The sequence below is a fragment of the Macaca thibetana genome, chromosome 17 (assembly GCF_024542745.1).
Source record: "Macaca thibetana thibetana isolate TM-01 chromosome 17, ASM2454274v1, whole genome shotgun sequence".
Taxonomy (NCBI): domain Eukaryota; kingdom Metazoa; phylum Chordata; class Mammalia; order Primates; family Cercopithecidae; genus Macaca; species Macaca thibetana.
In genome coordinates, this window is record NC_065594.1 from 24,046,962 (window position 1) to 24,067,440 (window position 20,479).

The following is a 20,479-nucleotide window of genomic DNA, read 5'->3' on the forward strand; positions in this document are numbered from 1 at the left end:
AATACATATCTACAAGATGACTTTCTTTAGAAAACAGTGGTGGATTGATGATGGGGAAACAGTACTCTGAAGCTGGGTTGAATATTTAAAAAAAAAACTCATTCTAAAATGCAAAACTCATTACAAAAAAAAAAAAGAAAAAGGAAGGAAGAAAGAAAAGAAAAGAAAATTATCAGTAATTCCTACTATCTGTCAGTGTTTTGGAAATGTTCCTTCTGGCCAACAGGATTATATATTGCTTCATTTGCTTCAATTATATCAGAACCATTTTCTCCAAACAAATACATATTTTCTGTAACATGAAATTTTAAACACTATTTTGAGATAATTTTAGACTTAATAAAACTTGCAAGAGCAGTTCAGGTATGTTCTTCACCCAGCTTCTCCTAATGTTATCATTTTACCTAGCCATGTGCAATAATCAAAACCAGGCAATGAACATTGGTACAAAACTGTGACCTAAGTACAGACCTTATGTCACTTTCTATGTTTTATTTTTTAATTTTCTCCACAAATGTCCTTCTTCTGTCCTAAGATCCACTTCAGGATCTCACATTGCATTGAGATGTCTTGTCTTCTTAGCTTCCTCCAAAATGCAATGGTTCCTTAGTCTTTCCTTTGTCTTTTATGACACATTGACACTTTTGAAGAATACTGGTCAGTTGTTTTGTAGGAAGCTCTTCAATGTGAGTTTGTTTGATCTTTTTTCATGATTAGAATGACATTTTGCATTTTTGACAAGAATACCACAGAAGTTGTATCCTGTCTTCAACCCATCTTGCCAGGAGTTTCATGATACTGACTTTGATCAGTTGGTTAAGGTGGTGTCTGTCAAGTTTCTCCTCTGTGAAGTTACTATTCCCTCTTGTTATTAATAGATATCTCAGGGAGATTCTTTGGGATTATGCAAATTTATTTCTCCTTTAACTTTCACCCAATCATTTTAGCATTCATCCTTAGATCTTGCCTGCTACAATTATTACTGTGGTGTCCTAATGATGATTTTTTATTTCTGTCACTCATTCTACATTTCCTGATTGGAATTCTTTTGTAAGATAGAAGATTGTCTCTTCTCCACCATTTATTTATTCAATTGTTTATTTATAGCAGTATGGACTCATGGGTATTTATTTTATTCTGTAAATTATGATCTAATACTATCATTATTTATTTTGTTGCTCAAATCTACAATATGATTTAAATGGTAGAATTATGTGTCTGTACCACAAATTATTATTATTATATATTTTGAGACACAGTCTCTGATGCCCAGGCTGGAATGTAGTGGCAAGACCTTGGCTCACTGCAACCTCCACCTCCCGGGTTTAGGAGATTCTCCTGCCTCAGCCTCTCAGGTTGATTATAGGCATGTGCCACCATGCCTGGATAATTTTTGTGCTTTTAGCAGAGACGCGGTTCAACCATGTTGGCCAGGTTGGTCTCGAACTCCTGACCTCAGGTGATCTGCCCACCTCAGCCTTCCAAAGTGCTGAGATTGCAGGCCTGAGCCCCCCGCCTGGCCTGTACCACAAATTATTGATCCAGTTCTTCAGTGTTGGACATTCAGGTTGTCTTCAGTTATTTGATGCCATTAATGATGTCTGAGATAGACACATCTTTGAATTTTTTATGTGTTTCCATAAATTAGTTTTCCAGTAGGGGAATTACTGGATGTTGGAAAAGTTTATGCTTTTGGTTTTGTTCCAAGAGGGAGAAACTGTCAACATGCCAACATGGAAATCATACACTCCACACACTCCACCCAGACTACCCAGCTGTGCGCAGAGAGGTGTAAATCCAAGTCTCCTGCCGTCAGGGTGATTTAGCTCAGTCGTCAATAATCTGTACAACACATAACAATAAAGTTATTGATGTTGAGGAAGATACTTCCGGTAGGGGCATTTCTGTTTCCATTGGGTCCTGTCGTCTCCACCTTCTACGTTTGAACCGGAAATAGTCGTATCCATTTAAAGCCACGTCTGTACTGGCCTCGGTCCCGCCCCCCACACTGCCGAACCGTTTCCGGGGTCAGGGCATTCCGGCCCGCCCCGCCGCCGGTGCAGTGCTGGACGCTCTGGTTCTCCCGGAAGTGGCCTGGGTCTCTCTCTCTGGGCCCCCTCCACCCCGCTGCTGCTGAAGGCCGCGGGGGCGGCGGCGATGGCGGAGGCGGCGCTGCTGCTGCTGCCCGAGGCGGCGGCGGAGCGGGACGCTAGGGAAAAGCTGGCTCTCTGGGATCGGAGACCGGACACGACGGCGCCGCTGACCGACAGGCAGACGGACTCGGTGTTGGAGCTGAAGGCGGCGGCAGAGAACCTGCCGGTGCCATCCGAGGTGAGGTGATGGACAGTAACCGGGCTGGGGCGACGGGGCTGGGATTCTCCTCGGGCGCCCCGGCAGGACCCCGGCCTCACCAACCTCTCCCCAGGATATCTCTCCACTCCTCCCTGGCCATGGTGGCAGATCCGGTGGGAGGGGCCTCTCACCTCCCAGGCTGTCAGGCTTCGCGCTGCCTGCGACCCCGACTCTAATCCTGCCCGGGGACGACTGTGGGGGCGTCCTGCGGCTGGTGCTCGCCGGAACCCAGTCCTCCCCCAGCAGCATGGGACGGTTGGCCCGGAGCCTTGCACCGAGCGTCTTGCCCCAGACAAGGCGTCCTGTCAGCCGAGGCGTAATCCTGCTGCCCACTCTATCCCAGAAGGAGAGGCGGCCAACCCGAGGTGCTGTGCTGCAGGACAGTCTCCAACGAGTGCTCGTTTACCGCCTTAATGAATCACCTAGGTTGCTTTGTCCATGGGGGTCTTGGGGAGACTAAAACTTGGTCCTGAGTGACAGTTTCATTTTATCGCACATTGAACTATGAGCTCTCAATCTAGTGCAGGTTATGGGTGATCAGATTTATTGCAAAGCAGTAAAAATGAATTTTATTTGAAATCTGGCTCAGTACATTATTAAGCAGTGCTGGTTTTTGGTTTTAGTGTCAACGTGTTTGATCCACTTACCATTAGGACATTATGCACTACTGCTTCTTGTGTGATTCAATTCAATTAGTTGTAATAGCAGGAAGTAACATGAATTGTCACATGTTTGACAAACTTTTTCCAGTTTTGAGGGCCCGGTTTAGGAGGATTATTTTATATAAGCAGTGGTGATAGTTAATTTTGATGTTGGAAGCATTCTTTTCTCTCGCTCTGTCGCCCAGGCTGGAGTGCAGGGGCGCGACCTCGACTCACTGCAACCTCCACCTCCCGGGTTCAAGCGATTCTCCTGTCTCAGCCTCTCGAGTAGCTGATCACAGGTGCCTGCCACCACGCCTGGCTAATTTTTTGTATTTTTAGTAGAGATGGAGTTTCGCCCTGTTGTCCAGGCTGTTCTCGAACTCCTACCTCAAGTGATCTGCCCGCCTCGGCCTCCCAAAATGTTGAGATTACAGTCGTGAGCCACCGTGCCAGGCCGGAAGCATTCTTTTTATACGATTTGGAATTGTGTCCAAATGCAGATTGAGTTTAGAGTCTTCAACTTTTTCTGTCCTCCAGCTTTAGAGGTTGGATTTAAACGTTCTCTTCACATTCTCTGTGTTGTATGCTCTGCCATCAAATAGGCATTCTTTCTTGGGTTTCTGTTTCCACCTCTAGGATGTGGTACCGGAAGTGAATCTGAAATAAAGGAAGGAGCAGGTGGAAATTTCTTTGGCTTGGCTATCAAACTCTTTTATATGCTGGATAATAAAAGTTGTTTGCTCTCTAAATTTTCCAGTCTGTTTATAATTGATTTGGCTCCTTACTGCAGCAGGATGCTTGGACTTAATAGCAGTGGGGGTGTGATGGGGGAGATGCATATTCTCCAAAAAAATTTGTTTTCATTGCCATGGGTCATAAACTATTATTTCTTATTCTCATTGAGCATGAAGGAGAACGTTTGGAATGAACTAAATGAAAGCTTTCATTTTCACCCCATTCTTTCATATTTACCATTGGCCACATGCAATCTTTAACATATGTTATGTCCCTACTCTGAGTTAGGTATCAGAGATAGAAAGATAAATAGGAAAGACGAGATCCTTAGCCTCATAGAGCTGACATAATTGTGGGGATCATGATTATGGAAAAAAAGAACAAAGAAGATATGTTCAGACGGTGGTCCATAATATAAGAAAAATCAAATAGGATGGTGTGACAGAAAGGGATGAGGTGTGCCCTTTTAAAGAAAGAGGGAAGGCCTTTCCAAGGAAGTGACAATCTGAGATGAGAACTGATGATGGAATACCTGAAGCTAACCTTATAAAGACTTAAGAAATAACGTTGCAGCTGGAAGAAAGAACAGTGTAAGGTCATGGGTAGGGGATGAGCTTAAGGAGTTCAAGAATTCAGTAAGGGTCTTCTGGTACGTGCAGCTCAGTATTGGATTCCTGTGAGAATGCAATAGCTGAGGCCAGATACGGTGGCCCACGCCTGTAATTTCAGCACTTTGGAGGGCCGAGGCGGGCGAATCACTTGAGGTCAGGAGTTCAAGAGCAGCCTGGCCAACGTGGCAAAACACCATCTCTACTAAAAATACAAAAATTAGCTGGATGTGGTGGCGCATGCCTGTAATCGCAGGTACTGGGGAGACTGAGGCACGAGAATCACTTGAACCTGGGAGGCGGAGATTGCCCTGAGCCGAGATTGCACCACTGCACTCTAGCCTGGGTGACAGGCAAGATTCTGTCCCCCCAAAAAAGAATGCAATAGCTGAGCTGGTTATGCACACATCCTGGAATCTTTGAGAAGGCAGTTCTCATTGCTCGTCAGCTTTGCAGCCCTCATTTTTCTTTTCTAAAGTGTTTGTATGTCTGTTGGGAAGACTTTGGAATTAATTTTTTTAGCCCTATTACTACTCTTTTAACATTGGCACCAAAAGAGAGTGCCACAATTTTCATTTTGTCCAATCAGTGTAAGTCAAGGATTTTCTGTAGTGTTTCACAAGTTTCACAGGATAAATTACTTCCAGAACAACTGGAACTGAGCAGGCTAGTAGAATAGCAAGAGGCCAACTAACCCTAAGTACATATCATAAAGATGTTAATGTCTTTAGAGAATAGCTTTCTCTTTTATGAACGAGAACTAGTCTTATCTTACAAAGGAATTATACCCTTTTTTTGGCATTAGAGAAAATAATTTACAATAGAATATTAGGTAGACTTTTGTAGCCAGGGCAAACTTCTTAGTAGTGAGGGGCCTATTTCTGTTGAATTTAGTAATTCTTGATAAAATGCTGAAATAATTTACCTCAACATTTACCTATAATTTACTGTTACAGCTGTTGTTTTCTTGCAGGCTGTGTGACCTTAGATGTGATGTTTATCTTTTCTAAGCCTTAATTTTCTTCTTTATAAAATGGGGACTTAACTCATGGTGAGTACTTATCTCATAGGGAGTTGGGAGAATTATGTGAAATCACGTATGTAAGGTGCACATGGCAAGTTACTTGCTAGTATTATTCTTGTGCTTTCTTTCAAATCATTAACATCTTAAAAGAATAGATTAGAATCCTGTGATGCTGAGGTGGAATAGGTGTCATTCGCACCAAAGGTAAGAAAAGGAGAGGTTAGGTGCCTTGAGGAAGGTTCTGAGACTCCACCTATACCTCTTCAGTAATTTGCTCCAAGCAGAGAACATAACATCAGGTTTCGTTTAGGGAATTAATTGATCAGATTGATTATAAAAGTGGTTTTCTCCAACCCAGAGCTCTGCAAGAAGTAAAGCTTGGGAGAGAGAGGTATGTTACTTGTTATTTCATGGACCTGCTCAGCTGGTCAGGCAAAACTTGAGAATTTATTGTAGTTACTATTTAATGTTAGTGTCTCCATTTGCATAAACTATACAGTAGCTCTGCAGCACTGGCCCACCAGCAATCTAGAACTGTGTTCTCTCTCTAGTGGTATCTGTCTGCTCCATCTGGAAGCCAGGACAGTGCTGGTAAGCAGGAGGCATTCAGTCTCCTCCTGCTTACAAGTGAATGAGAGGTCAGAACAGGAAAGTGTGTGATACCACCACACCCCTTTTTGACTTGTCATTCTATACCAGGTGTTTTGAGAAAGGAAGGCAGCTGCCTAGTCTACTTAATGGGGGCATTTCCTCATATGCTATTAAAAAGCAACTTGTTTTGCTACTTTAAAAAATGATTTCTTTGAATTGTTTGCATTATGGCTTCTCTTGCTTGGTTTGAGAGAAGATGGTTTTGTGTTAGAACCAGGAAACAGGGAGCCTCTTTTTGCCTCTAGTTTTTCAAGTTCTTATGATTGAAAAGTAGTATTTGTACTTGAAGTAATCAAATAGAATACTCTTTTATAAATTTAGAATATATTTACTAGCATCTAGGTTACAGAATATGTCTGGAATATCTGTAGTAGTTTCTCAAGTACAGTTTTCAAATGATTTATTTTCTAAAGTTAATTAGAAAAAACTTTTTTGGTTCGAGATAACAGACTGAGCACACGTGTATGACACCCCTAGATTCCTTTGAAATGACAGTAATAAATGTGTGGCACGCCAAAACCAAAGATGGTATCAATGAATCTGAAAGTTGGACATATTTATAGAAGGCAGGAAGCAGGTAGTATTCTTTTGAAAATCATTCTAAAGACTTAACCACAGAACCAGGTGCAAATATAAAATTTGATAATCTGAAAAAGAGATAGTATAGGTGACAGAATTTGAGAGTAAACAGGGAAGAGATATAGAGGTACTAATTTCTTTATCTTACATGGTGAAGTAAGAGTGTATAGATAGGACCTAAAATTGATGAATTCAAACACAAAGCAGTAAATCTTTTTTGTTGTTGTTTAAGAGTTGTAGAGTTAACATAAAAGAATACTAAAAATGGTTAAACTGGTGAAAAGTGAGGGTGGTGGAGAATGTTACTTTTCATTTTGTCTTCTGATGATTTGGATTAAAAACAATTATATTCATATATTTTGAATAATTTTCATAAAAGATTGATCAAAAATTCAAAAGTATTTCTTTACTTCCTTCTATTTTTATAGTTCTTCATTTTACCCTCAGACTCCTTAGAAAAACTTCTCAAAATATAAACATTGGTATTGGCTTAAAGAGGAAGAATTGGACAAGCAGGGGAGAGGGAAGAAGGGAGACTTGCTTTTCACTTAAATATCATTCTGTGTTCTTGGGACTTTTGAAATAAGCACCCTTTATAGTTTAATGACAAGTCATGACAATGTAAGAGTAAATTCTGTCTTTTCCTTATACTCTGTCGAAGAGACATTTTAAAATGTTGCATATTAAGTGAAAAAGGCTAGGTGTGTATACTGTTATTTGGGTTTAAGAAAAGTATACTTCCTTTGTATATGCATAGACCATGTTAGAAAAGATACTTAAGAAACTAGTAACATTGATAGACTGCCCCTGAGGAGGAAACTGGATGGCTGGAGAATGAGTACGAGGGGAAGGAGACTTTTCACTGACTCCCTTGAGTTTTGTGCCTTGAGATTTATTACCTATTCAAATAAATACACTTAAAAGGACAGCTCTATGTATTATAAATGATTCTGGAACAAAAGGAATTATACTTTTTATCTGGAATTTGTTATATATTGTGAGATAGTATTAGAGTTATGCAGTGTAAGGCCTCATGAACTCTGATGGGAGAATATGATTATTACACTACTTATTAAAAAGGTGAAATAATGTAGATGCACTTGTAGTTATAAGAAATAATACTGAGAGTTCTGTACACTTTGCCCAGTTTCCCGCAATAGTAACATTTTGCACAACTATAGTATCTGGTGTCACAACTGGGATTTTGACATTGATCTACATTCTTTCAGATAGATTTATAATTGTTTTTCTCAAAAGAAATTGAATTACAGATGGATATGGGTCTAGGTGATATTGGGACTGAAGTTTGCCAGGTCCTCTATGTATTTTCAGTTTTTTTGGTGGTTGTCTTAGGATTTACAATATACAGATGGTCCCTGACTTATGATGGTTCAGCTTATGACTTTTGGCTTTATGTGAAAGCTACATGTATTCAGTAGAAAGTGTACCTGTGGTGCTGGGCATGGCAGTGAGCCACAGCTCCCAGTGAGCCACGTGCTTTTGACTTAGGATATTTTCAACTTCCGATGGGTCTATTGGGACACAACCCCATCATAGGTTGAGGAGCGTCTGTACTACTTTAATTAGTCACAGCCTACCTCTAACTATTATAACACTTCATGTATATAGTATAACAACCTTACAACAGGAATCTTTGGCTGGGCACGGTGGCTCACGCCTGTAATCCCAACGCTTTGGGGGGCTGAGACAGGAGGCTCGCTTGAGCTCAGGAGTTCAGGAGTAGCCTGGGTAACATAGTGAGAGCTCATCTCTACAAAAAAAAAAAAAAAAAAAAAAAAAAAAGAAATTCAAAAAGTTAGCTGGGTGTGGTGGTGCTTGCCTGCAGCTGCAGCTACTTGGGAGGCTGAGGCAGGAGGATGGCTTGAGCCCCAGAAATCAGGGCTGCAGTGAGCTGTGATTGCACCATGGCACTTCAGCCTGGGTGGCAGAACAAGAACCTGTCTCAAAAAAACACCCCAAAGAGTATGCTTCCATTTCTTCCTTTCCCTGTTTTGCAATATTGTTTTAGGCATTTTAATTTTACATATGTTATAAACCCACAGTACATTGTTACTACTTTTGCTTTTGACATTTCTTGCTGACTGATTAAAAAAAGAAAAACTGTCATATGTACCTTCATTTTAATCATTTCTGGAGCACTTCAGTTTTTTGGGTAGATATGTGTTTCATCTAGCGTTATATTCCATCTGCCTGAAGAATGTCCTTTAACATTTCTTGTAGTATAGGTCTGCTGGTAATGAAATCTCTCAGCTTTTTTTTTTTTTTGAGACAGTGTTTCGCTCTTATAGTCCAGGCTGGAGTGCAATGGCACGATCTTAGCTCACTGCAACCTCTGCCTCCTGGGTTCAAGCGACTCTCTTGCCTCAGCCTCCCGAGTAGCTGGGATTACAGGCACCCGCCACTACACCTGGCTAATTTTTGTATTTTTAGTAGAGATAGGGTTTCGCCATGTTGGCTAGGCTGGTCCTGGACTCCTGACCTCAGGTGATCCACCTGCCTCGGCCTCTCAAAGTGCTGGGATTACAGGCGTGAGCCACCGCGCCTGGCACTTCTGTTTGTTTTAAACAGTACTTATTTCTCCTTCATTTTAAACAGATAATTCTCTATAGGTGTAGAACTCTGACTTGAATGTTTTTCTTTTGACATTTTAAAGATGTCGGTCTGTTGTCTTCTGGCTTGTGTTTCTGATGAGAAGTCTGCTGTAATTTTTACCTTTATTTCACTGTGTAGAATATGCCTTTTTCCCTCTGGCTGCCTTCAAGCTTTTATCTTTGGTTTTTGAGAGTTTGAATATGATGTGCATAGAGGGGTTTGCCTGTGTGGATGTGTATATTCTGCTTGGGATGCTCCGAATTTTGTAGAGCTGTAGTTTTATATCTTTCATTATTTTTGTAGAGTTCTCAACAGTTATTTCTTCAAATATTTCTTCCACCCTGTTCTCTCTTTTTCTCCTTCTTTTGGGATCCCATTTACACATAATCGTATAATTTGATACCATCACACAATTCTTGGATGCTATGTTCAGTTTTTATTTTCCCGGTCTGTTTTCTCTGTATGATCCATTTTGGGTGATTTTTATTGACCTAACTTCAAGTTCACTGATTTTTTCCCCTTAACTGTGTTGTGTGTACTGATGAGCCCATTGCAGGTATTCTTCGTCTTTGTTACCATTATTTTTATTTGTCACATTTCCTTTTGACACAGTTTTCAGTTTTCTCTTGAAATTTTGTATCTGTTCATACTGCTTATCTGTGTGTTACAGCAGAGCCTTTAACATGTTAATTACAGTTATTTTAGATTCCTTGTCTGATAGTTCTAGTCTCTTGCTCATCTGAGGCCGGCTCTGTTGATTGCTTTGTCTTTTGACTGAGCTGTTTTCTCTCTCTCTCTTTATTTTTTTCAAGACGGAGTCTCGCTCTGCCGCCCAGGCTGCAGTGCAGTGGTGTGATCTCAGCTCACTGCAAGCTCTGCCTCCCGGGTTCACGCCATTCTTCTGCCTCAGCCTCCCGAGTAGCTGGGACTACAGGCGCCTGCCACCACGCCCAGCTAATTTTTTGTATTTTTAGTAGAGATGGGGGTTTCACCGTGTTAGCCAAGATGGTCTTGATCTTCTGACCTCATGATCCGCCCACCTCGGCCTCCCAAAGTGCTGGGATTACAGGCTTGAGCCACCGCGCCCGGCCTGTTTTCTCTTGTAATGTTTGCCATCTCTTTTTTCCCCACGATTTGCCACAGGTGAGCCAGTGCTTGCAGCCTGTCTTGTCCTGGAGGTGCCTGTCGCTGCCCAGATTTTTATCTGCTTGGTTACTCTGCAACACTGATGGATTCAAGACTAGTTGTAATCTTGTGGATTGACTTTTTGTTATTGTGAGGGTGCAATCAACATTTCTTTCAGCTTTCTTCATCCTAGCCTAACTTTCATGTGTTTTCTGGTATATTTTCCAAATCTGAGCCTGGTCGCCCCAGCACCCCTTAGATATTATGTAAACAGTGCTGACAGAATTATGTGATTGAATTTTTCATGATCTATTCATATAGAACTAAATTTTACTGCTAATAAAATATACTTTTGTAAAGACAGCTTTACAAGAAGTCAATTAGATTTATAAACTTACTCTGTTGCTGCTAGTAGATAGGAATAATAATAATAATATAATATCAGTACTCAAATGTATTGCTTACTATGTGTCAGGTCTGTGCTAAGTGCTTTACATGCAGCATTGCTTCAGGTGGGTTACCTTGAGCCTTGGGTGGCTCCCCAAGGAGACAGCTCATGTTGCTCATTGGAAGGTTTCTGCAGAGCAGGTGTAGATGCGGCTTGTCCCAGCACAGCTTCCTTTGTCCTCCAGAACCCCTAGTGGCAGCACACAGTTGCTGATGACACCTCAGACTCAGGATAAATTTTTACTGGATTTGAGAAACTTAATTCTTGCTGGGCCACAGTCCTTTTATACTCAGGGATTGTGTTACCATTCAGAAAGAGTTTCCTTGAGCAAGTGATGCCCTTAATGAGGCCCGTTTGCCTACACCCAGGACCCTCCTAACTCTTGAGCCAGGCTCATTTGTGGGGAGAAGGCAGATCAAGGACCTTCCTGAACGCTTTGTCTGCAGCTTCCTGGCATTCCAAAGAGCTGATTTTCCCACATCTTTTTTTTCTTTTTTACTTTTTATAGTAGCCTTATGATACAGATACTGTACCTGTGTCAGCTAAGAGAAGAAATTGAGGATTAGAAACATCAAGTAATTTGCCCAATGTCACATAGCTTGTAAATGAACAGGAGCAGGATTCTAACTAGGCTGCATTGTAATGTACTTTACTGTACCATAAGTATAGCCCTATTTGAACCCATACACAACCCTATTTTTAAAGGACAGTGTTTCTAAATTAGTGGTGCATTTTGCACCTAGCTTATTTTAGCTTTGAAGAGAAAATGCCATCTTCAGATGAAACTTCTATATTTAGAAAGTAGACAGGGCAGCAACTTCTTAAGACCTTGGATCATGTCTTGTATCAGTGGACCTTAAATGTCATAAACTAAGAACTGAGGGCTAAAAACTGGAATTGAACCTAAACAATTAGGTTCTTTTACTTTCCCCAGCATCTATTTTCCCTTTGTTTTGGTCTAAAAACAGTTTGTCTGTATGACTATAAATAAACACCTGGCCTTTCTTTGGTAGTGGAGAACTAGAAAGTACTGTAGATCTAATATTGTCAAAGTAAGACCTTGTCAGTGGGCCTCTTCTGAAACTGATGGGAAACTCTAAAATTCTTCTTATTCAGTTGTAATTTCAAAATTTGTCAGCAGGAAGGTGTGGTGAGATGTGCCAGTGGGTAGATGGAAATGGTAGGAGGAGGTAATGTTTATTTCTAATCAATTCTTGGTTGTGATTTATTCATTTTTTTAGACAGGGCCTCACTCGAGTGCAGTGGCACGACCTTGACTCATTGCAGCCTCCACCTCCTGGCTCAGGTGATCCTCCCATCTCAACCTCCCAAGTTGCTGGACCACAAATATGTGCCACCACACCCAGCTAATTTTTTTTTTTTTTGTAGTTTTAGTAGAGACGGAGGTTTCACTATGTTGCCCAGGCTAGTCTCAAACTCCTGGGCTCAAGTGATCCACCCAACTCTGCCTCTCAAAGTGCTGGGATTACAGGCGTGAGCCACTGAACCCAGTCATTGGGTGTGATTTGTTAATCCTGTTAGTTGGTCAGACTTTTGTGTTAGATACCAGGGAGGGCAAGCTACTTTCAATAGCACACAGGTTTTCTCTTTGCCTGGTGGTAGTTCACAAGAGGCTCAAGTGAGAAAATGTGTGTGGATTAGCACAGATTTACCACCCTTCTTAGAAAACTAACTCAGACCAGATGTGGTGGCTCATGCCTGTAATCCCAGCACTTTGGGAGGCTAAGGTGGGGGGATCTCTTGAGCCCAGGAGTTTGAGACCAGCCTGGGCAATATGTCTAGACCCCCAGCTCTACCAAAAATAGAAAAATTATCTGGGCGTGGTGGTGCGTGCCTGTAGTCTCAGCTACTTGGAGATTGAGGTGGGAGGATGGCTTGAACTCTGGAGGCAGAGGTTGCAGTGAGCTGAGGTGGCACCTTGCATGTCAGCCTGGACGACAGAGCAAGACCCTGTCACCAAAAAAAAAAAAAAAAAAAAAAAAAAAGCTTACTAATGGTGGGACATCAGTGTCATGTTTATATTTTGAGACTAGCATTTAACATAGAGCCTAAAGTGTTAGTGTTATATAGTATTTATTAACTTAATATGATTTAATAGAAAATATTTCTTTCTATTTCAAAATAACTGAGATGGAAACCCAATCTTGAGTTAAGTTCAGAGAATTTTCAAGTTACTTAAATATCTTTGTGACTCTCTTTTCTCAAGCTTCCAATTGAAGACTTGTGCAGTTTAACATCCCAGTCACTGCCCATTGAACTGACTTCAGTAGTGCCTGAATCTACAGAAGACATTCTCTTGAAGGGCTTCACTTCCTTAGGAATGGAAGAAGAAAGAATTGAAACCGCACAGCAGGTGAATTGCAGTATCTTTTCTAAGGATGTTTGATTATTTCAGATGTCTCAAGACAAAGCTAATTAAAAAAGTCCTAATTAAAAGTTCTGAACATTTGTCACCATAGTTAACATCAAGTCTTTCTAGAACATTCTTGATTTGGCATTAGTTGTGGCTGTTTAAGTGTTTTAAATGAATCTGTTGCCCAATTATAGTTATGATGTATGTGAAAAACATGATATTCCACATTTGGACGTTGATAGATTATTGAGGTTCTGATGTCTTGTGCCCTTTTGACTTCCCCCAGTGTCTGTCTGCTGTTAACCTGTTCCCTCAGTGTGTGCATGGGTACCCCTCCATCTTACTTGTTGCTAGGTAGTCCCTTTTTTAAAAACCCAAATATTCTTTTAATATTAGCACTTGTAGTTATTTTTCAGTAATTTAGCATGTGTAACTTTTTCTTGGTTTTTGTTCATTCCTCATTAGAAACCTAAGCTTATAGTAGTTTCTTCTGCCACTTTCCTTGTCTCCTCTTCCTTGTCCTATTGAGAGTCAAAGTTGAGGCATTTACCAAATAAAACAAAGTACATGTATTGGAACTGGATTGCATATATGGTAAGTCGAGAGAGGCAGTTCTACAAACTGATGAAGAATTCCAGCTCCTGAGCTAGGCTGACCTGCACCTGAAAGTCAGCTCCATCATTTAGCATCTTTGTGAGCTTAGGCAAATTACTTAGCTTCTTAGATCTTTAGTTTCCTAATATATAAAACAGGAATAATTATATATTATTTCGTAGGATTTTTGTGAGCATTAAAGAAGATAATGCATGTAAATGCATTGTGTAGCAAGTACACAGTAAATGCTCAGCAAATGATAGCCAAGGTACATGGCAAGCCTCCTGTATACCCATGACATTGAATCTTACTTGAGATTCAGTGTTCTCAAGTTCACTTGAAGGTAGTCTTGCATCACGTCTATGAACTAGTTTGAACTGCTTAAAAAAAAAATCTTCTGGATGAAACTTGTACCTGTTCTCCCTTTAAAATTAAAAAAAAAACTGATATACTGACTTGAAATTTATGTACAATAATATGTGTTCATTTTGAGTGTCAGCTCAATGAGTTTTGAAAAGTGTATATACCTATGTATGTAACTAACAACTATAATTAAGATATAAAACATTTCTATCACCCCAAAAAGTTTCTTCATACTCGTTTAAGGTCAACTCCCCACATCCCCCTTTTAAATAATAGACATTTTTCAGGCCAGAATTCAGATCCAGGGCTAGCTGATACTAGAGTCCATATTCTGTTTTTTTTGTTTGTTTGTTTGTTTGTTTTTGAGATGGAGTCTTGCTCTGACACCCAGGCTGGAGTGCAGTGGGCGATCTCGGCTCACTGCAAGCTCCACCTCCCGGATTCATGCCATTCTCCTGTCTCAGCCTCCCAAGTAGCTGAAACTACAGGCACCCGCCACCACGCCTGGCTAATTTTTCGTATTTTTAGTGGAGATGGGGTTTCACCATGTTAGTCGTGATGGTCTCGATCTCCTGATCTTGTAATCTGCCCGCCTTGGCCTCCCAAAGTGCTGGGATTATAGGCGTGAGCCACTGCACCCGGCCCCACAGTCCATATTATTAAACCACTCTGTAATATTATTTTTGAGTTATAGCCTCGCAGTTCTTATTAGATAACGTTAATATTGATATTTGCCCAAAGCACTATATTACCTACTCAAATTTTGTAAATGATTATAGCAAGTAGGCGTTAGCTTATTCGGAAGAAATATTCATTTTTTACGTATTGTATGTTTAATACTCTTCCTTATTTGACTCTGAAAATGGCCAGTTTTTTGTTTATTTGTTTATTTTTTCAATCGTTAAGACATCTGAAATGGCAATTTTTTTTTTTTTTTTGAGATGGAGTCTTGCTTTCTCACCCAAGCTAGAGTGCAGTGGCGCCATCTCAGCTCACTGCAAGCTCTGCTTCCTGGGTTCATGCCATTCTCCCGCCTCAGCCTCCTGAGTAGCTGGAACTACAGGCGCCTGGCTTATTTTTTGTATTTTTAATAGAGATGGGGTTTCACCACGTTAGCCAGGATGGTCTTGATCTCCTAACCTTGTGATCTGCCCGCCTCTGCCTCCAAAAGTGCTGAGATTACGGTGTGAGCCACTGCGCCTGGCCCTTTTCTTTGTGAGACAGAGTTTTGCTCTGTTGCCTGGGTTTAAGCGATTCTCCTGCCTCGGCCTCCCGAGTAGCTGGGATTACAGGCATGTGCCACCACGCCTGGCTAATTTTTGTATTTTTAGTAAAGACGGGGTTTTACCATGTTGGCCAGGCTGGTCTTGAACTCCCGACCTCAGGTGATCTGCCCACCTCAGCCTCCCAAAGTGCTGGGATTACAGGTGTGAGCCACCATACCCAGTGAAATGGCCAATGTTTTAATATCTTTTGCTTTTCCTAGCATATAGATATTGTGGATATAATTAAATTATCTTCTCCTGGCTTAAAACTGATTATGACTGAGCCCTAAACAATAAAACTTGGATAGTGTCTGTCCTTTTGACTTGCTGTTTAGCATGTAGCCACTTTAAATTTTGTCAGTTTTAGTTTTGTTCACAATATGATACTCTGTTTTTCCAGTTTTTCTCATGGTTTGCAAAGCTGCAAACTCAGATGGATCAAGATGAAGGAACTAAATATAGGTATGTGTGTCTCTTGCATTTGTTGGATATCTTAATTTTTAGATCACAGTCATCTGAAGCATTTCATAATCAGTGTCTTTAAATAAAATTAAGGTAGTAAGAAAACTGTAACAGCCATATATTCTTTAAGAACAGCCAGTGAGAAGATTTGGGTCTTTAAAACTGTTACTTAGAAGTTGTGTGATTAAAAACAAAAAGAGAATTACATTATAATTAATAGGTTAGGAGGGATAGATGTTAGTTTTCAGATAACTCCAGGAAGGACTAGGTTCAAGTAGGAGTTTCAGAGGAATTCCAGGAGGTGTTTGTTGCTTTTTAGAAGGAGAAACATCCCCGAAAGACTTTCAGGTTGGCCACTTCGGTTGGTTGTAACTATACTTCTGTCAGTGGATGTTGACAGCATGGAGGAAATGACAGTGTACAGTTTCTAGCTGACTGTGGGGGCTGTGGGTCGAATGTTCATATTCAGTGTATTGATTTGTTTGGTGGCTATTATTGCTAGGCAGGGTGGTAGACTCTTTAATGTATGATCCCATTTAATTTTCATTAACAGCTGTGTGAGGAAAGATATTACTATTCTTATTCCTCCTAACCTATTAATTATAATTTAATTCTCTTTTTGTATTTAATCACACAACTGAGGCCTGGAAATAATAAGTAACTTGCTTAATCTCATGCAGACTGGGGCAGAGCTGGGGCTTGGACCCAGGTCTTCTAATTCTAAATCTGGAATTCTTTCCATGACATCACACCATCTTTCAAAGAGAGAAGTGATCGGAAGGATTGACCTTGCTTGGTGGCTTGGGATGGCTTTGGTGTCCCAGTCTTTAGAAGTTGAGCCAGTGATTCATTGCCTTATATGTGAAAAGCCAGGTTATGGCTTCAAGGCTAATTCCTTTTGTTACTTACAGTATTAGTGATTTGCCTTCTTAAATATTGAAGCAGTTCATGACATAACTTTCGGTACATTTCTTAACATAATCAACTGATGTGTGTAGGTCAGACTTTCCTCCTGAAATTCGAACGTTTTGGGAAAAATGAGCCTTTGTTGTTTTTTTACTATGCTTATTGGGGGAAAAGATTATTGCCAATCCCCTTTTGGTTCTGTTTTCTAGACAGATGAGGGATTACTTGTCTGGGTTTCAGGAGCAGTGTGATGCTATACTGAATGATGTAAACAGTGCTCTTCAGCATCTGGAGTCTTTGCAGAAACAGTATCTTTTTGTGTCCAATAAGACAGGAACCCTACATGAAGCCTGTGAACAGCTCCTAAAAGAGCAGGTAATTTGGAGTAAGAAAGAGGGTCAGTTGTCATATTTAACATTTTAAAATAGATGAATACAGTTTTATTTTAATTTTCTTAATTTCTCCAAGATGTTCAACTCTGCTGTGTTTGAGGCCTGTGCTCAGCATGCAGACTGTTACACTGACAGCCTGCTTTTTAAGTGCATGTGAATAGCAATGGCAAGCCTTCTTATGTTTTGAGCTGTTAGGTCTCAGTACAATTTCAGAATGTAGTGGCTATGTTGGTTTGCTCTGTCCACTCTTTATTACTGACACTTTCATTTTTTATTTTTATTTTTTTTGCTCTGTCGCCCAGGCTGGAGTGCAATGGCATGATCTCAGCTCTTTGCAACCTCTGCCTCCTGGGTTCAAGCAATTCTCCTGCCTCAGCCTCCCAGGTAGCTGGGATTACAGGCGTGTGCCACCATACCTGGCTAATTTTTGTGTTTTTAGTAGAGACAGGGTTTCATCATGTTGGCTAGGCTGGTCTCAAACTCCTGACTTCAAGTCTTCTGCCCCCCTCGGCCTCCCTAAGTACTGGAATTACAGGTGTGAGTCACTGCACCCGGCTACTGACACTTTTCAAAGAAGTATAGTGAGGCTGGGTGCGGTGGCTCACGCCTGTAATCCCAGCACTTTGGGAGTCCCAGGCGGGGAGATCTTGAGGTCAGGAGATCGAGGCCATCCTGGCTAACACAGTGAAACCCCGTCTCTACTAAAAATACAAAAGTTAGCTGGGCGTGGTGGCAGGTGCCTCTAGTCCCAGCTACTTGGGAGGCTGAGGCAGGAGAATGGTGTGAACTTGGGAGGTGGAGCTTGCAATGAGCCGACATCGCGCCACTGCACTCCAGCCTGGGCGACAGAGCGAGACTCCAAAAAAAAAAAAACATAGTGATTATACTAATGGTGACATTTTGAAAAGATCAACTGATTGATTATTTTTGATTTAGAGCTAGAACACTTAAGTACTTCTGTGTGTTTTAAAAATGTGATCATTTATTATTTTATGAAGAGATATGAAATTTACTGTAATATCGCCTATTTTAGTTCATGATTATAGAAATACTTGAGCTGTATTATATCTGATATAACCCTCTGTGTCTAATGTGAATCTATTTAGTGTAACTTTGAGACTGGCATGTTGATTCTTGTATTCTTATAATAGTTGATTTTTCTCTTTTAAAAAACGCAAGTCGGAACTTGTTGATCTGGCTGAAAACATTCAACAAAAGCTTTCCTATTTTAACGAATTGGAAACTATTAACACAGTAAGCATTGTTCTTTACTTCTTATAAAGTTAGTGATTTTTATTTTATTTTTGCCTTTCTTCGTGTAATCTTTAAATCTATAAATTGGCTTGAGTGATATTTTAACTTAGCTTGCTTGCTAATAGATATTCCTATTTGTAGACAGTGGAGATACCATTACCAGTTCAGATTTTAAAATATTTGAGTTAAGGTGTATTTCTTAAATTGTATTCTTGGTATTAAAATCTCTTTATTGGTTACCTCTTGTAGTTTCTTATTTGTAAGCTTTGAGGAAGATTGTAAGAAGAAATATTCAGTTTTAGATTTTGCTGTGGTTGTGCTACTATGATAGTAGTCAAAACCTTTTTGAAACTTATTCTCATGTTTAGTTTGAAGAAAAGTATAGTCCTCAAAATGTATACTTGTATCCCAATAAAGTATAATAGTTCCAATAAAGACAAGTATGTAAATTATATTTCTGTTTCTGACTCATAAAGTAATCATAACTATGTATAAATCGTGTTATTAAAATCATTTAATCATAGGTATTTAGTTTGTTAAAGACATAACTAAAACTAGTGACTAGTTAACAATGGAATGCAGTGGAAAGTAGTCGTTGCCAAGCTATTTCTGTATCAGGATAAGAAATGATTGACTGGTTGTATTTTACTTTCATAGTATGACTGTTAAATGTAGTATGACTGCTAGTTAATCATTTAACCTGCAGAAAAATCACCATTGTTTGCAAGTAGAAAAATTATGTATATTGTATACCAGAAAGTGAGAAATCTAGGTATTTCATATATTATTTGAATATGACATTGTATAGTGGGGTAATACGTACTATGTCCTAATTCATGAAGAGTACCATTAAAGCTTATTAGGAATAAACTGAATTAACTCAGTATGCTTTTTCTTCTTTATTGTACATGTGGGCTACGTTTGAGGATATTTTGGTGACTTCTAAAATTTATTATAAAGACCTGTTATATCCTAAAGGCAAATATGCTGACTCTGATCCATAGTTTCCAACTTTTATCTTATCATTTTTTGTGAATTAAGATTGTTTTCTTTTTCCTTTAAAGAAATTGAATTCCCCTACATTGTCGGTGAATAGTGACGGATTTATACCTATGCTGGCCAAGCTAGATGATTGTATAACATATATCTCATCTCATGTAAGTCATAGTATTTTTGCATGTTTTAAATAAATCTTAAGATTCCTATTCCTATTCCTATTTTTTTTGTTTTTCAACTTTTCTGTATTTAGCAAACATTCCTATTATATCACTTTTTGTGCTGTAAGGTGATTATTTCTGCCCAAGGGAAAAATATGCATTTGTAACATATTAAAGAAAAGTTGTAGTGAATTCTTAGTTGTTGTTAGCAGTGGTGTAAAAAGTACTTTTAGCTCCTGCAATGGCCCCTGGAATGGAATGCATCCTGGCTGACTCAGCTTTATCCCATCTAACAGGATGAGCCATTTTTAAATTGTTGGTGTCTTGATGTGCTAGATATTCCTTTGGAAACAGAAAGTGTTACTTGAGGGGAAATAAAGGGACAAGCCCTTTGATTTAATCAGCCTCTATTTCTCTTTCTTCAGGATTTTTGCTGTGTTTATTTCCCCTAACTCCTCTTCTTTTGCTAGTTGGGCCTTACATATTAGCCTTGAAGTCTGTGGGGTGCTGAAAATATCTTTTGCTAACAACTGCAGATATGTATTTAGCTCCTGCTTTGTGCCGGGCACAGGGGGTTCGACTGTGACTAAAACAGTCACAGTATTTATTCATCTTCTTGGAGTTTATGATCTTTATGAAATCTGTCTTTGAACTTTATATATTGTTTTACATAGGGACACCTTGGTTTTCACTAAAAGCTTGCTTTTTGTCTGTGTTCGTTTCCACTTTGTAAATCTTTCTCTTCCTTACAGCCTAATTTTAAAGATTATCCCGTATATTTGCTGAAGTTTAAACAGTGTCTTTCTAAAGCTTTGCACCTCATGAAGACATATACTGTGAACACACTACAGACCCTAACAAATCAGTTACTGAAAAGGGTGAGTTAACTGATCTCAACAACAGGTTTTTGTTGTTGTTGTTTTTATTCTTTCA

General features: G+C 39.9%; 1 protein-coding gene across 1 annotated transcript in view; it reads left to right on the forward strand.

Moving 5' to 3' along the window:
* Nucleotides 1-2,021: 2,021 nt before the first annotated feature.
* COG3 (component of oligomeric golgi complex 3) overlaps nt 2,022-20,479 on the forward strand; it is a 73,713-nt gene continuing 55,255 nt past the window's right edge. Inside the window, exons 1-7 of the mRNA XM_050766185.1 lie at nt 2,022-2,331; nt 13,007-13,153; nt 15,776-15,837; nt 16,953-17,118; nt 18,315-18,389; nt 19,454-19,546; nt 20,299-20,424. Coding sequence (XP_050622142.1) covers nt 2,158-2,331; nt 13,007-13,153; nt 15,776-15,837; nt 16,953-17,118; nt 18,315-18,389; nt 19,454-19,546; nt 20,299-20,424 — 843 coding nt within the window. The 5' untranslated portion in view covers nt 2,022-2,157. The remainder of the gene's footprint in view (nt 2,332-13,006; nt 13,154-15,775; nt 15,838-16,952; nt 17,119-18,314; nt 18,390-19,453; nt 19,547-20,298; nt 20,425-20,479) is intronic.